Genomic DNA, 16,781 nt, shown 5'->3' on the forward strand with positions numbered 1-16,781 from the left:
AGAGTTCATAGTGTAGCTTAGGAACTAGGCAAGTAATAGTTTCTATGGAAGATTTTGAATCTTCATTTACAATTTCTCAAAGTTAAACGATTTTACCAGCAAAACACAGTTAAAACACCCTTTTTTTAATTCAATTCAATTCTCTACTTTTTATAACATCTGGGCCAAAAAACGTGTACCTCACTTGTGTATTGTCAAATTTGAGCGTGGAAAAGTCAGATTTCTCGTATTTCTACTGGTTCTAATTTATTATATTATATTATAAATATGTAGGTTATTTATAATGTACTAGCAATCTCAGATATTTTAAATATAATTTAAAAAATGAGAGTTGGATAATGAAAAGGAGATGAATTTTAAATAATATTTATTTATAACGAAATGAACACTTAAGTACACCGATTATATCTATAGTACAAACACTCATTATATTACTATAACACTTCCGTAGTTATGCGTATCCACTATATAACGTTTGTGACTGTAAAACACCGTATGTGTACACTTGGGCCACATTTGCGATATTAGAATCGATACAATAGCCGATGCTAGTACCACAGCACGCTTAGCATGGCAACAGTAGAAATTAACCCATCATTTTCTCTACTTTACCACAAGAATAAACCTTTCTATGGTGTATGGTGGTCATGCTGAGCTTGCTGGACTCGCCATTGGATTTACACTGTCATTTGTATCCTAAATGTCAATCTTCAATGTTCTAAGACAGCCATTCTCAAAGTGTGATCCGCGGAGCTCTGTGGCAAGCGATATATTAATTGTTTTTTGAAATGTCTTCTGATGACAGCAGCATTGGGGCCTCCGCCACCAAAAAAGTTTGAGAAACGCTGTTCTAAGAATTAATATTAGATATACAATAAAGGTTCTTTAAACTTAATATTAGTTAAAATCCAGTTGATACTAACTTGTCGCAAATTAAAGGCCGTCCTTAGAACAGTTTGCTCTTAAATACATTTTCGTAAACTGAAGCAGAATATACTTAAATATTTATTTATTTATTAATTTTACATCGCATGCATAATGCATTAGGAATTCATAAATCAAGATGGATAAAAAAGAATAATGAACAAATCATAAAATAGACTAGATGTAAATTGTGCTACTATTTTAGTAAAAATAAAGTATTCTACAATATTACAAATATAGTACCGTATATTTATATTTTGACTTCAGTTTTCTACATTTGTAACAAATACTGACCCGACCAATGTTGTTTTGCCATAATATACATTATTTGGGTTGGGGTATGAAAAATAGAATATGTTTGCAGATTCCCAGGCCTATAAATTAAGCACACGAAATTTCATCAGAATCGGTCCAGCCGTTTTGATTCAGTTTGACAATAAACAGCGCGACTATGTGCATTATACTTTTGTATGACAATAATCAGCTGATAAATTGAAATCGTATAAGTAGATAAGGGGCTACAAACAAACTAAATTATCATCCATCGTCGTAATCGGATAAAGACGTTCATTTTTTCTAAATTAACAAAAACAAAGACATTGAAAATGCTTCGAGAACTTTCTCGAAGGTTGTTACTTGTTAGTATCGACTATCGAGTTCAGAAACCCAACGCCAATCTCTCGAAAGTCTAATGACAATCTTATTGGAAAATGCTTCATGGATTGAAATCGGTTTCTTTGTTGTTCGTGTAGAAATGGTAATTGATATTATTGATATTTGATAAACAAAAACTATTTTGCTCGATCGAAACATAAAAAGAGTCGGCCATTTTGTTTTGCTGTTTTAAAATTGGAATAAATACTTAATTAAAAGATAAAAAAATGAAATTCATAAATAGAAAGATTTAACCCTACTCTGCAAGCGTAAATAATATTGTCACTTAAATTAAAAGGAACCGTCAAATATACCTACTTCTATTCTGGATTTACATTTACACATTCATTTCAAAGCGTACTAGGGTCACAGTTCAGTCAAGAGATATTAAAATTACTAGCCACATTGTGAGTAAAGACAGTTATAAAAATAGTACCAAGTGCAGTATCAATACTTTATCCACCTGAAGTTTGAAAAATCTTTTAAATTATATTAAAAAGGGAGCTAATTCTTAGCAAACATTGACATCAGTTTGCTAAATACTAAATAGTTACCTAGAATGAAACCGTCTAAAAATAGTATGGTTTTTAATATGGGCTCTAAAATATTATGTTGATATAATTAACACAATGCAGCCGTATCTCAAGACATACATTTAAACAACGACTATACATTTAATATTATTATTCACAGTAAATACATGTTACACATTATTGTGAATTGACGTACTAATTAGACATAATTGATACATTTACAATAGCAGGTTTAGAAGCAGTAATCATAATTTCGATACTCGTTATAACAATTATAATAAAAAATGCATTATCAATTATTAAAAAATCAATCCTTACGTTAATTTAGATAAATTCTTAAATGAATACAACAAATCAATAAATAGCTATATAAAAACAACATTTGAAAGTATATAACACTATACTTACATGAAACATTTCACGTCGCAACTTAGTTAGTTTTACTTTACTTTAACTTTGGATTTATAGTACACCTTAACTAACACTTATTTTAACGATAGAAATAGAAAAGTAAGTTCCTGTATAAAATACTGATTTAGGAAAGTCTTCGGTGCCGCAGCACGATAACACCAGGAGTGATCGACAGCAACAGTGGTACAGATTCAAAAAGACAAATTCCACAAAGTTTAGGAGTTAGCTCACGTGGTCTTCCCTGCCTTCTCGTACCCATCTATGAGGGTTTGGAGGATGAATTTGATGGTTATTTTGTAAATGTTCTCCACGTTGGGCGTGTACCGGTCACCGAGGGTCGATTCGACCGCGGCGAGGAACGGCGCTTCGATTTTCTGAAACAAAGTTTTAGGGTTAAAAGTCATGTTTGACTTTCGAACGAAATGCGGTTCTTTTTCACTTTGAATGAATGGAATATAATAAGGCAATGCTAAAGTTGCTCGCAACCTCGTACGGTATAATATTATAATCTTAACTAGATGACGCCCGCAACTCCCGTACCGCCCGTAGCCTCTATATCTAATCCGTTTATCTCGCGAGAACCGCGTAGATCTTTTCAGGATAAAAAGTATCCTATATCCTTTTCTAAGAGTTCTAAGACACAAATATCTACATTCCAAATTTAATGAATTCGGTTCAGCGGTTTGGGCCTGAAGAGGTAGCAGACAGACAGGCAGACTTTCGTGTATTTTAGGTATATTATTATAGTATGGATGTCTTCTGCAATATACACCTAATAATCTCCTTTCCCAAGAGTTTATTCAGTTATAAGAGTATCAACATAACAAACATCTCAATCAGTTTAGCAGTTTCAATCAGGTAACAGTAAGTAGTAAGTTAATTCCTCCACTCGGAATCAGTACATATTTAACTAGAGTAATTAAACAAGCCAGAAGTTGTGTGCACTGCAGGTATTTGTTTTGGAAACTCAGGGTAACTGTATTCCCTGGTTAGACAGATAACTGCTAATGTTGGTGACTGCAATGAATCTCAATGCAGTGTTCAACCTTCTTTAATGATTTGACCCCCCGGTATAAAAAATATTTTGTGCTTTTCACCCTTTGCTTTTTTATGATGTACATTATGTTTATGACTAAATCCGTTTGTCAATTAAATTCTCCTACTTATTAATTTCAATCTATTTTTTTTGCTGAAATAGGCCTCTCGACCTCCCTACATAAGCTTCTGTCTCACTGTAACAGGTAAGTAACTGACCTTCGGTATAGTTTTGTTATCATTACAAATTGTAATAACTATATTATCATTACAAATAATTGTAAATAAAATGTTAACTGTGACGACTATGAAAATTGTATGAAAAAAAAATATAGCCTACGATGCCATTAGATCAAAAATAACTACAAATACATATATTTATTGGCCAAAAATTTTTAACATAATATGCGATAATGGATCTCCACACTAGGCAATGCCTGTCCTGTGGGGACGAAACGAAGTTACAATAAATTAGGTACTTATTTTTATTTTTATTTTTTCATAACTACTTATTATATTGCCAAAATATTTAAGAAAATAGATAATGTTACTTGTAACGTTACAATTTAGTTATTCGATTATTGCGATTTAGGATTGCGCTTATTCGTTGGCCTACACTGGCTCATCAATTTATTTGAGTTGTAAATATTTGCTTACATTTCACCAAAATAAATTAAAATGGAAAAAAAATTGTTTGTTAAAGTTGTTATTCATACAAAATATGCGTTGAATGTTGTCGGACGTCAAGGGTGAACGATAATTAAATTGTGTTTACGCTGCGTTTTGTGAACACCCACTTTCGTCCACAAACATCAAATTAATGGAAAAGTACGTTTGTTACATACATTTTCTATACACCCTTTTTTAAAGTTATAAATTTAATTTCGTTAAAATTGCTCTGAGTACTATTTTAAGGTAATTTAATTTAATTAAATTTAGTATTTTTTATTTTCTCACGCCATAAGTATATTTTCTCACATCACTAAACACTTTTAATAAACGTCACATTAACAGATCCTACAAGCATGTTTTACGCGGGTTTTTATCATGGGGGGTAAGACTGCAAAAGGTGTCACTCAATTTTCAAAGTGACACGAGTGATAATAATTTATAATTTGGCCACATGCAAACTTAAAAATACTAGAATGGTATTGACTTGAGCTGTCTCTTTACAATTTAGCGGATTTGCCAACCATGCACCGATGTTAATCACGGGAGACCATACTAGACGAATATGTCTATGGTCCCATGTATTGTTCCTTCATTTGTCAATGTAAATATTATATGATAACTGCCTCATAAAATATATGACTAATATGCCTCTATGCCTAATATGACTAATATGCCTCTCTACATTTTCCTAATCGCTTGATTGTCCATCATGGGCGAACTTGTATAGGCCTTTTAAAACAACAAACTAAGATAATATTATTACCCATTACCTAAGCCTGTACAAGGTTCTATTTAAGTCCAACAAGGCTATCTACGATATTTATGTACCAATTCCCCCCTTTTCTAGCAGTTTTTATAGAAATAATTATATCGGATTTACCCTCGCGTGAGGGGAGACCAAACTGAGGTATAGCACGCACGGGAAATATTTTTAGGGTTCCGTATCCAAAGTTAATTAAAAGATCAATCTTAACCTACAAGTATGGGGTCTACCTGCTAAAAATTAAAATATTTAATCGATGGATGTCTCATTTATAAAAATCGGAACAATAGTTACGGTGCTAAGGTTGAACAAACATACATACAGATGTCATATTCTATTACTACCACTACTACTACCGTTCGTCTGCTTGTCTGTCACTAGGTTTACCTAGCTTTTCGCTAGTATTTAGCTGGACCATTGCAATTTTACAGACTAGCTTACATTTTTCGTAAATAAATACGTCGTCCCAAAATTTAGAGTACTGAATTTTAACTAAGTAATTAATTATATTAATTGAGCGGTTTAAACTTTATGAGGTAAAAAATACAGAAACCTTTTTGCATTTATTATTTTAGTGTTACCTATTTAAGTATTATTTCTTTTGCCGCTTCTAAAATATACTAATACGAAATCTACGAATAATAAAAACTAAGGAAGAGTTACTGTATTAAAAAATTGTCCACGAGTCTACAAAATGTGACCCAATACATACATACTTTATGCATGTATTCGGTACACAATTTTTTGTAAATATTACAGAAGTGACAATTATTAATGTCTACTTTATTTCGTAATAGGCATGATGACTATTTTTTTTCTTATCGGTAATTGAAAGACACTTACAAAATAGAAACATCGTTAAAAGAATGACTCTGATAGCTTAAAAATTCACCAAGATATGACAATTCAAATATCTCATAAAAAAGACCTGTCCGAAACGCTCCATACAAAGTGCTACGAAAGTATGACGTCAGTCTTTCGTAGTTTGTACGCATCGGGAGACAACTTTGTTCGACAGGTATATTAAATATTGCGTTTATGAAAGTGGTTTCATAACAAAAGTTGCTTTTAATTGCATAAGTTATCGAATTGTATACAAATATTAAGAAATTTAATTGAAAAAAATACAAATGCTATCAAGCTGAAATTTTGGGAACACTTATTTTTTACCGTGATTTCTTTATTTTATTAACAAAATTCGCTAATCTTTGACCTTGTCATCATCCCTATTGTTAGTGTTTCGTTGCTATTGCCATATTTTAGTGTGCGAAAAGGAATCAAATTCAAAACGGCTGAAATATGGGAGTTATGTTTTATTTTATATTATTATTATTCGTAGTACGGAATCCTAAAAATAATACAGTAGCACTTACATACACTTTTAACTATGGAAATGTACAAAAGAGGTTACTGGTCTGTACGGAATCCATCTTTTCCATCATCAGTTGGATTCACATGCCAAGTTTTTTTTAAATTTTTTGCCCCAAACATCATTATACCAGAAGTTTATTTCAACAGAATTTGAACAAAAATTAAACAGGGTTCAACAGAGGTATTATAAAAAGACAGTTCGTTAGTACCATTCATGTTTGCGCGGTATTTAAAGTGTGTTCCGTATGTTTTAAATAGTTTTGTCATTTAGGGAAATGCGATGTTCCAACGTATATTTTTATAACGAAAGAATGATTGTGTTTTAGAAGTTGTTGCGTTTTTTGGTCAATTTAAAAGTAGATTTAAAATTATGATTAATGGCGCATACAATAACATGAATTTAGATAATTTTTAGTAGAACAATGCAGTTACATTAGTACGCGTTTCGCGTTGAGAGAAACTTTAACTGGTACTCTTTCATATTTTGATATTTCTACCGTGCCCCTAGAGACTTAAGAGGATACAACAGCGGCTAGAGAAATGAAAAAAAAGTGCGTGTAATATCTATAGCTGTCTCCCTTACCTCAAGCCTATACCGCAGAACGCGATAGAGACAACTGCAGAAAATCCAGAAAATCAACGATTCGTTGTCCCCTGATTCCTTCTCCAAAACTTAACCGATTTAAGTACTTTTTTCATTAAAGATTAAAAAAAGGCTTGAGCTGTGTTCCTATGTTTTGCTTTTTTTGTATAATCTAGCCAAATCTGTTTTCTGGACGTTTGAACACAGTGGAAAATCTGGCCATTTTTTTGGGTTTTTGAACGTTCATATCTTATTTAATAATTAAATTATGAAAAAAAAAGAAAACATAGGGACATTGTATTAGTGGCCGTAGATATTCAGGAAAAAAATTATAACTCTACTAGCATTATCCAGGGAGGAAACAGGGGACAACGTTTGTATGGAAAAAAGGGCGGTGTGGAATCCTCTTAACTAAGTTAAGCATTAGGTACTTGCTTAAAACTTGAATCTGTGTTAAGCTAATGAAATTGCATGGACTTTTACTTTGCAATTTCTTGTCATCATCACCATCATCACATGTATAACAGTCTAGGGACACTTACCCAAAAATACTCGACTTTGAAGCCCGGTATCCGGCGGTGGCTGGCTCCCACCTGGTGGATGTACTGGAAGAAGTTGTCCAGGTCGTCCAGGCCCTTGATCCCCTCGTCCAGGGTGCTCATCACGTTGTTGGCGTGCTCCGCCAGCTCCATTGAGCTGATCTGCTCCTCCCGGGTCCGGCACTGACGGAACTTCTCAAACATGTCGAGGAGATCTTTGTTCTCTTCGAATAATCTGGAACAATTGTATAAGTCGTAAGAATAAGGGCCTATTTCACCACTTCCTGATAAGTGCCGGATAGGCTATCCACAACTTAACTTGACAGATAGAGTATGATGCATCTGTCAAATAAGTTGTGGATAGCCTATTATTTGCAGGAAGCACATTAGGTGTTGCAGTAGTTACAGGAATTTTTGAACGTCAACGGAGTTGCGGATGTAATGTTATGGCTGCCGTGGCTCCGTCAATGGTGGTTGTGAAAGTATCGACAAGTTTTTAGTGGGTAGAGGCTGCGTTACTATCATCTTAAGCATCATCATCGCAGCATCGCAGCGAGTCCCACATATACGTCGTCACCTCGATGATACGCCAGTGTGGTGTCCTTTTTAACAATACATATTATAACAATGCACTATTTGTACATCGTGCTATTTTTTTTTATTAAGATACCCTTATGTATTGTAATGTTTATCGTTTTATTGTTGTGTAATATGATCTTTTTGTTAAAAAAACGTTCTTATTCTTATTATTATTACATACCCGCGGTAGGATGCCCCATCCCCCCGGACGTGTAGAATTTTTCTTGGTGTAAAAAAAAAAACATTACAGGTATTTCTACCTACTAATTAGGCAAGTGAATTAACAATACACTTTTGAATGCTTTTTTTAAATTTTAAATGAACTCATTAAATCTGGACCTACATGCAAAGTGTCTGCCAGTCAGTTTGCGTCTAGGTCACCAATATTATACCTACATTTCATACTGAACTTCATATTATTAAACCTAGACACAGTCGCGTTCAGAGCTGTACAATTTCATCGCAATTTAATATGCCATAGCAATTTCATTATGAATATTGTGTTTCATCGCTGAAACGATGACTTTATGGCATATTATTGCCCATTTCAGTTATTACTGGACTTGTCCATTTTAGTATATTTGCTGTTAGAATACAGTGTTTAAAATCCATAAGTACAAATATTATAAAATACTAGCTGTCTCGGCAAATGTTGTTTTGCCATATAAAGTATTTAGCCCATATTTTATTGAAGTGACTAAATAAGTACCTATGGCACCATATTATGGTAACATCTATCGCTATCCCGTCGCACAAACAATGGTCGCCGTCAGTCTCGAGTTGTAATAAATTACTATTATTTATTCAACAAATGCACTTATCAATGTAAAAAGTACCCAGTAGCCGATTCTGTCTCTTACCAAATTTTATATGCATATTCAGTGGGTCTGACCACTGAATATGCATATAAAATTTGGTAAAAATCAGTAAAGCCGTTTCGGAGGAGTACGGTGACTAACATTGTGATTTGTGACACGAGAATTTTATATATAAGATGTAAAAGTTTGTCCGTCTGTCTATCTGTTACCTCTTTACGCCCGAACCACTGAACCGGTTTTGCTGAAAGGTATGAAGATACTTTGAGTTCCGGTAAGGGACATAGGGTACTTTTATCCCGAAAAATGTACGGTTCCCGCGCGATTAACGAATTTTGGCGCAACGGAGTTGCGGACATCCTTAGTATATTCGCGTTTATTTTTAAATGAAAATAAATAATAATACATGTTTTATTAAAGTAAGGCTCTTTGTGCATCTGGCTAAAATTAATCCTTTTTTTTTTGTGCAGGGGAAACTCATCATGGGTGCCCCGGGTTGGGGGTGTGCCTCAGTTAGATGAAGCACCCCGGGGGTATGTGAGACTCTTACTCACTAAAACCACCTGCGGTTCGCCTTCAGCCGTAAAAAGGAGGGATGTCCCGGATCTAACAAACACAGGACTCCCTCCACGACCGGCCGGTCTACCTCAGAAGGGACCGGACTTCCACCATAGTTAGGGAACGCTTACGTTAGGGCTAAAATTAATCCCGGCCTATGGTGGTTGAAAGTCATGTTGTTTATAAGATACAGAAAAATGTACGTTAATTAAATGTCTTTGTGAATGCCTTTCCGGGGATTAAAGGTATCAATTTACTTTAAGTTTCTTTAGTAGTTTAAGCGAAGAGGTAACAGTCAGACACATAGAAACACTTCGTATTTATAATATTTGTTTAGAGAAACATAAAATCTTAAAATGGACACTTTAATTTCGTCCACGGAATGAAAATAAAGTGCTTAAGATTTTTTGATAAAGTTACAACATTTTGTTGAAGGAGGCCATTAATCAGGGAGACACCAATTTTTTATCTTTTCTGAGCAATTTCTTAAAATATTTTAAGTCTTGACGAAGTACTGCCATTTATAACAGTCAATTTTTTACCTCGTAAATCACCGATTTGGTGACGTAACTTGTCGCCACTTAATTACTTTAGTAAACAATAATTTATTAATACTGAATGAAGCCGACTTCATTACGCAAGTTTTTATTTTATTTTTTTAAATAAGGGGGCAAACGAGCAAACGCGTCATCTGATGGAAAGTTACTACCGTCGCCCATGGGCACTCGCTTCATCAGAAAAGAGCGTATTCACTATTCCCTCTTAAAAGGTTGGCTTGCAGGTTGCCAGGAATACGCTCTTTTCTGGCTATAAAAAATATCGAATAGTAAATTTCTTCAGCGAAAACATAATCCAATCACAAAGTTTCTTTATAATAATTAAAATTGGTATCAGTTAATGTGATCAGTGGCTTAAATAAGTACTATATTTAGACCTAGCAGTCAGTGGCGGGGCAAGACCTACATTTGATGTGAGCAAGACATAATAATAATATAATAATATCTATGGACGCTCCCCGTGCTATATACCTACCTGAAGGACTTGTGTTAATATGGGTACCAGACAACGGAAATATATTCAATACTTTTATACTTTACATATATTTTAGATTTTTATTATATGATACACATATTTAATACACATCCATGACCCAGGAACCTTGAAAACTTTTTGTTCCCTCGGCGGGATTCGAACCCGCGACCCTTGAGCTACCAACAGCCCACCAACTGAGCCACAGAGGTCATCAAATATTACTATTATAATATTTTGCGAGGCCCCCTGAATCATGATGGATGACGCAAGGAGACGGATTTTGTTAGGGGAAATAATTTTTTGACGCTCAAACTTCTATTTATAAGAATTTCAGTATCAAAGCTAAAAAAATCCTTTAAAGAAAGGGCGCGAGGCTCCTTGGATCGCGAGGCCGTAGGCGGTCGCCCACGTCGCCCACGCCTCTGCTAGCAGTTAATTAGAATGAAATGAAGGTTTTGACAAAAGCCCTATATAATATTATCTAGAAAACTGGAAAGAAATTTTGAAATATTTGAATTTTTCCTTGATTAAGACACTAAACACTAATTATATTCTAAGTTTGAAGGTTCTATGTCTGCTAGAAGTGCCTTAGACTTTTGGTGATCGGTCAGTTAGTCAGTCAGTGACAAAATTAAGAAACCTTAACAAGTTACAGCTCTTAAATTACTCGTTCAAATTTAATAAAATTTTAAACATACCGTGTTTATACAATGCTTGCTTAACAACTGAAAATTCAGGCTTGTTAGTTTTTCCACAATGAAGTTATAGGGGGTTAAAAAGAGCCTGAATTGGTTCGAGAAAAGGATGGTACGGCCGTGCCGCTTTTCTGCTCGACTTGGCGGGGGCACTGCCTTGCCCCCAGATCTATCAAACCACAGAGTACTATAATACTGGCGTAAATCAAACTCTCGCTAAATTGAAGTTTAATCATCATTAAATGTGAACACGTCTGGTAGAGAGTAAAAAGATTACTTTTGGATCCGCCACAGACCACAGTCATGGTAAAATAAATGGTAATGTTGTGATAGTGAATTTTTGATTAAAATACCGGCGCCTGTGCTGGAGTAATAGCAAAGCGGTCCACGCGGGCCTCATGTTATATTTGTAGGTACTCTGTTTATTTCGCGGTTTCAAACAATAAACTTATAATTTTCAAACTATTTTATTATGTATGAAAACTTTGATTACTCAAATATTGTTATTGTAATAATCATAAAATAGTGAAACTTGGTGTATTTAACTTTTACCTACTTTTAGATTTTACAATATTCCATCATAAATAACTCGGAATCTATTCTTATAATACTTTAAAATTAGATTTTTCCCGCAACATTGTTAGTGTGATTATTAGTTTAACGACAAAAAACTGTGCCTTTTTCGTAAGAAACTTATTCATCTATCCTTTTCCGGTAATAAAAAAACCATATACCAATTCTTATGCTATTCCAAAGGTGTAACTGGTAGACACTTTCGCATAACATTAGTATGTATGTATACAGAAAACATCCAGGACAAAAAAACAAGGAAAATACCCTACTTTAACTCCGTAACGGTACAATCATCTAAACGTTTCTAAAATTGATAGTACATTATACCCCGGCGTAAAAACATCGTAAAATTGTCGTAAAGACTCCTCTCCCACAGCGGGTAATGCCTACTAATAGTGACGTCACCACGGTACGACTTAATTAAAGGGAGACTTACGAAGGTTAGAGGGTATTGATTCTCGTGCCTCGAAATTTATACGGGGAATTAGTCTACTGTAACTCCTGTGTCACCGGGATCAAAAGTGGTAACCAACCACTAAATCCCCACTAAAAAGCTGTCTTGGGACCGCAACGAAATTAATCAGATGAAAGTAAAAAGATAAGGAGTAAGAGACTTTTCGCTGTAAGACACTCCCCCACACCTGTTTCAGTAACTGCAGAAGAATTCATTGAAACTAGGCTAACACAGAAGTGATTTTATAGTACCCTATAAAATCACTTCTGTGTTTATAGTAGTAGTTTATATTTTATAGTAGTAGTTTATACGTGACAGAGCCATGCTTCGGCACGAATGGGTCGGCTCGACCGGAGAAATACCACGTTCTCACAGAAAACCGGCGTGAAACAGCGCTAGCGCTGTGTTTCGCCGAGTGAGTGAGTTTACCGGAGGCCCAATCCCCTACCCTATTCCCTTCCCTACCCTCCTCAATTCCCTTCCCATCCTTACCCTCCCCTGTTACCCTATTCCCTCTTAAAAGGCCGGCAACGCACCTGCAGCTCTTCTGATGCTGCGAGTGTCCATGGGCGACGGAAGTTGCTTTCCATCAGGTGACCCGTTTGCTCGTTTGCCCCCTTATTTCATAAAAAAAAAACTCAAGCAACAGCCAATTAGGTAAACAACCTGAATTGTGCCACGCGCGTGAAAAACATAATATGAGTAAGTTAACACCATCCCCTGAGTACCTTGAACATAATATATTTGCCGCGTTACCGAGATCGCGCCAAAATCCTATTTTTTACTTATCTTAGTTCAAAATAATTGACCTTAAAAAATTCAAACGGCGAATTTGTAGAACTTAGTGAAATTGTCGATCTATTGACGTGTGTTTCAAATAAACGTAATTTGTAAATACTAGGGAGATACTGAATGTATGCTTGAATTTAAATAAATTGGTATTACTTTGGAAGCTGATATCATGAGTATAAAAAAAACATAATAGGAAATTAATAACGGAAAAAGGAATGTTCATAATATTATGGTGAAGATTATTGACGTATTTTTATTATAATTTTGTAGCCTTCAAATTATGAGTTATTAGACTCTAAAAACGGTAAATTGCGGCATCTCCGTAGGGAGAGAGCTTTAATGATCGAAGTGACATTCGAGAGATGAGAATCGGTCATCATAAAGTAGAGCGGCTCGAGTGCCCTAAGCCCTGTGATATAATGATGACTTTGATTTGCAGGAATTCCTAAAAAGAGACATTTTAAGTGTTCTTAAATTATCTTTAATGATACAAAAATAAATGTTTGTGTATGGGGAGCGGTAGGGAGTTATTTAAAATGAATACTTATTCGGCAGCCAACGAATAAGTCATACAAACAGATAGACATGTTAAATTTTAAACATCGCACTCTTTTGAAAGCTAAAGAAAAATATATAAAACTATTATTACTATAAAACAAATATTTATAGAAATTCTTAATAATATCTACATAATACCATTAAAACTAGCCATTTGACCGACCTTTGCTCGAGATTCCATATATATACAAGAATTGCTCGTTTAAAGATATAAGATTATGATATAACTATCCAGCATATGAAATGCAACTTATATATTATAATAAATACGTCTGGAAGAAACTGCTTATAGCAGTAAGATCGCCTTTTTGAACAATTTCGTAATTTTTATACTTTTTTTGTAGTTATTTCTTTGGTTTTTTGTCTGTATTATGTGCTTTTATGTCTATTCTTTTTTGTGTGTAAAATATTATTATTACATAATAAGTATAGCCTTAGATTAGAAGTATCATCAATCTCCTTAATAACCGCATCACCAGGAGAATTACAAGTGCGTTGACGGAAGTTGTAGATCGTAAGTCGTAACCCTAACAATCTTGTGTATAAGTAACAAACTGACACGCATAAATCTAGTAAAAAGTTACCATGTTGGGTTAAAACAGGGTGTAACAAAACTTAAAGTTATAATATTTTAGGGTGTGAATGTGTTCCTTATTGTAATTTGTATAGATTATCCTGTGAGAGTAGCAGCGCTGAAAGAACTATATAGGGGTACAGTCGCCAAATTTCGTCCCCAAACCTATTTCCGTCCCCTTCGATATCTACTTATTTAAAAACTGCCATCTATCATAAGTGGCACGAGCTAGGAGTTAGTTGCATCAGTCGGTCATTGTGAAGAAGTGAGGGCACGCCTTTCGTACCGGCAGGAATTGGAAAATCAAAAAAAATTTTCAAAGTCAAATATTCTTGGATACCATAAAATATTGAGATGCCTGACTTATTGATACAATTTGTTTGTAAAACTAATTATTATTACCTCAGTTGTTAATCGATTAAGTAACATTTTGAGATTATAACACGTTTTTTGTTTAAATAGATGAACCAAAAATAAAATTACTTTTAAACTTTTCCTGAAAACGTAAATGCATTTTTGAATATTTTTAAGAATAAAGGAAAAGTGAAGCTAAAGCTTGATGTTTTGATTTATAACTTTAGTATTTTTTTTTTTTTTTTAGAACGTTTTTAAAAAAAGGGGACAATATTTGGCGGCTGTACCTTACTATTTTTTTTTTGTATGGAAAAAGGGTATGAAGATTTTTATATGGAACCTGGCCGACCTACTGTCCGCCATTGTGTTTTTGCGCGTTCACGAATATTTTTTGTTTGTATTGATTGAGCTATCCATTTAAAAAAAATATTCGTGAACGCAAAAAAACACAATAGCGGACAGTAGGTCGGCCAAAATCTTCATACCCCTTTCATAACATTTGAGCTTTTCATAAGAACACGTGATAGAAAACAATTTAGAAGGTTAGAAAAAAAGCATATTTATAAATTTTTGTCTTTTTTGGCTTGTATAAAAGTGACAGACGGATTTTATTAAATTTTGGAAAAGTATGGGTTAATACTTAATATTAATGGTTAACAACAGTAATGGCTAAACTTATTTGAAATTTAATTTAGTTATCGTCATTTAATACAGCCTTCAACTTCAACAATATCTTGTAATACATATTTGTATAGGTTAAACATGCATTAGTAAATTAATATTAGTAAACCGTTAACCGATAGACGATGCACTACACAAAGACAATATTAATTTTATGGCTTATATCTACTCCATATTATTATTAATGTATTCGATGTACCTAATTTATAATTTAACAAATTAATAATTACTGTATAGTTGTTATTATTCGCAGTTACATAACATGTTACGAAAATATACTAAATGTATTACATAATTCATACTAATATTATAAATACAAAAGTGTGTCTATCTGTCTGTCTGTTTCCTCTTCACGTCCAAACCGCTGTTACCGATTTTGATGAAATTTGATATGTGGTACTTTGAGTCTTTGAGTAGTTTGATATTTACGTAACGTTTAACGTATTTAATACTAGATGACGTCCGCAACGGATAAGGGCGTCGCATCGCAAAAAAATACATTGAATTTCAAAGGTTGTTTTTGCGATACGACGCCGCAACGCAGTGTTGTGGCCTGCCCCCCTAGACAAGTGGCAAAACGCTAACGCTAGCACTAACGCTAACGCTACAAAATGTATGGGATTTGACATAAGTATTCGCTAGCGAAGCGATGACTTATGTCAAATCGCATACATTTTGTAGCGTTAGCGCTAGCGTTAGCGTTTGCGTTTTGCCACTTGTCTAGGGGGGGCTGGCCCTTGCGGAGTTTCGCGAAAATTAGTTTGTCACGCGAAAATTAGTTTGTCACGCGGGAACCGTACATTTTTCCGGGATAAAAAGTATCCTATGTCCTATCCCGGTACTTAATGTACCTCCACACCTCAGCAAACAGTTTGACCGTGAAGAGGTAACAGACAGACTGTATGTCTGTCTGTTTCCATACTATTGTTATAAACTTTCGCGTTTATAACAATAGTATGGGTATTGTTTATTGTTTTACTGTTTTGTTTTGTTCTCCTTAAGTATGTATTACATTATACCAAACTCCATTAAGTGATAATTATAATATCTATGGACGCTTCACACCACGTCAGTCTGGCCCCGTGCTAAGTACCTAAAGGACTTGTGTTACAGGTACCTGACAACGGAAATATATTTAATACTATTATACTATACATATATTTAAGATTTTTTATTATATCATACACATATTTAATACACATCCAGACCCGGGAACATTGAAAATTTTGTTCCGTCGGCGGAATTTGAACCCGCGACCCCCGGCTTGAGCTACCGACGCGCTCACCACTGAGCCACAGAGGTCGTCAAATAATTATTATTTCATTTGGCTAATCCACAAAATAATTTCAAAGTCAAAACTGAATTAACCACCTTCTTCTTTTCAAAAGTTTTTCTTTTAGCGGGGAGATATAATAAACTTTCCTGCAGAGTATAAAAGAATGGTGGATGATTAATTATTGCGGGTTATTTAGGGTCATGTCTTTGAGGGATACTTAGAGACGAAATTAATTCAAGAGTTAACTTGAAACATGTATATTTACTAAATTTGTTACGTTTTTTGCCTTTAATAATTAAAATATAAAAAGAGTAAGACGAATAATTTCTTATTCATCTTACTCTCATTTGTACTT

The 16,781-nt window shown here is 34.2% G+C and overlaps 1 protein-coding gene across 2 annotated transcripts in view; it reads right to left on the reverse strand.

The window, feature by feature from the left end:
- Window positions 1–2,487: 2,487 nt before the first annotated feature.
- The window catches only part of LOC121734699 (neuroglobin-like), a 114,689-nt gene continuing 100,395 nt past the window's right edge, over window positions 2,488–16,781 (reverse strand). For both annotated transcript variants that reach the window (XM_042125300.1, XM_042125299.1), the window contains 2 exons: window positions 7,489–7,720; window positions 2,488–2,896 (listed from right to left, as the gene is read on the reverse strand). In XM_042125300.1, the coding sequence (XP_041981234.1) occupies window positions 2,750–2,896; window positions 7,489–7,720 (379 nt within the window). In that variant the 3' untranslated portion in view covers window positions 2,488–2,749. The remainder of the gene's footprint in view (window positions 2,897–7,488; window positions 7,721–16,781) is intronic.

This window comes from Aricia agestis, chromosome 16, assembly GCF_905147365.1.
Source record: "Aricia agestis chromosome 16, ilAriAges1.1, whole genome shotgun sequence".
Classification (NCBI taxonomy): Eukaryota; Metazoa; Arthropoda; class Insecta; order Lepidoptera; family Lycaenidae; genus Aricia; species Aricia agestis.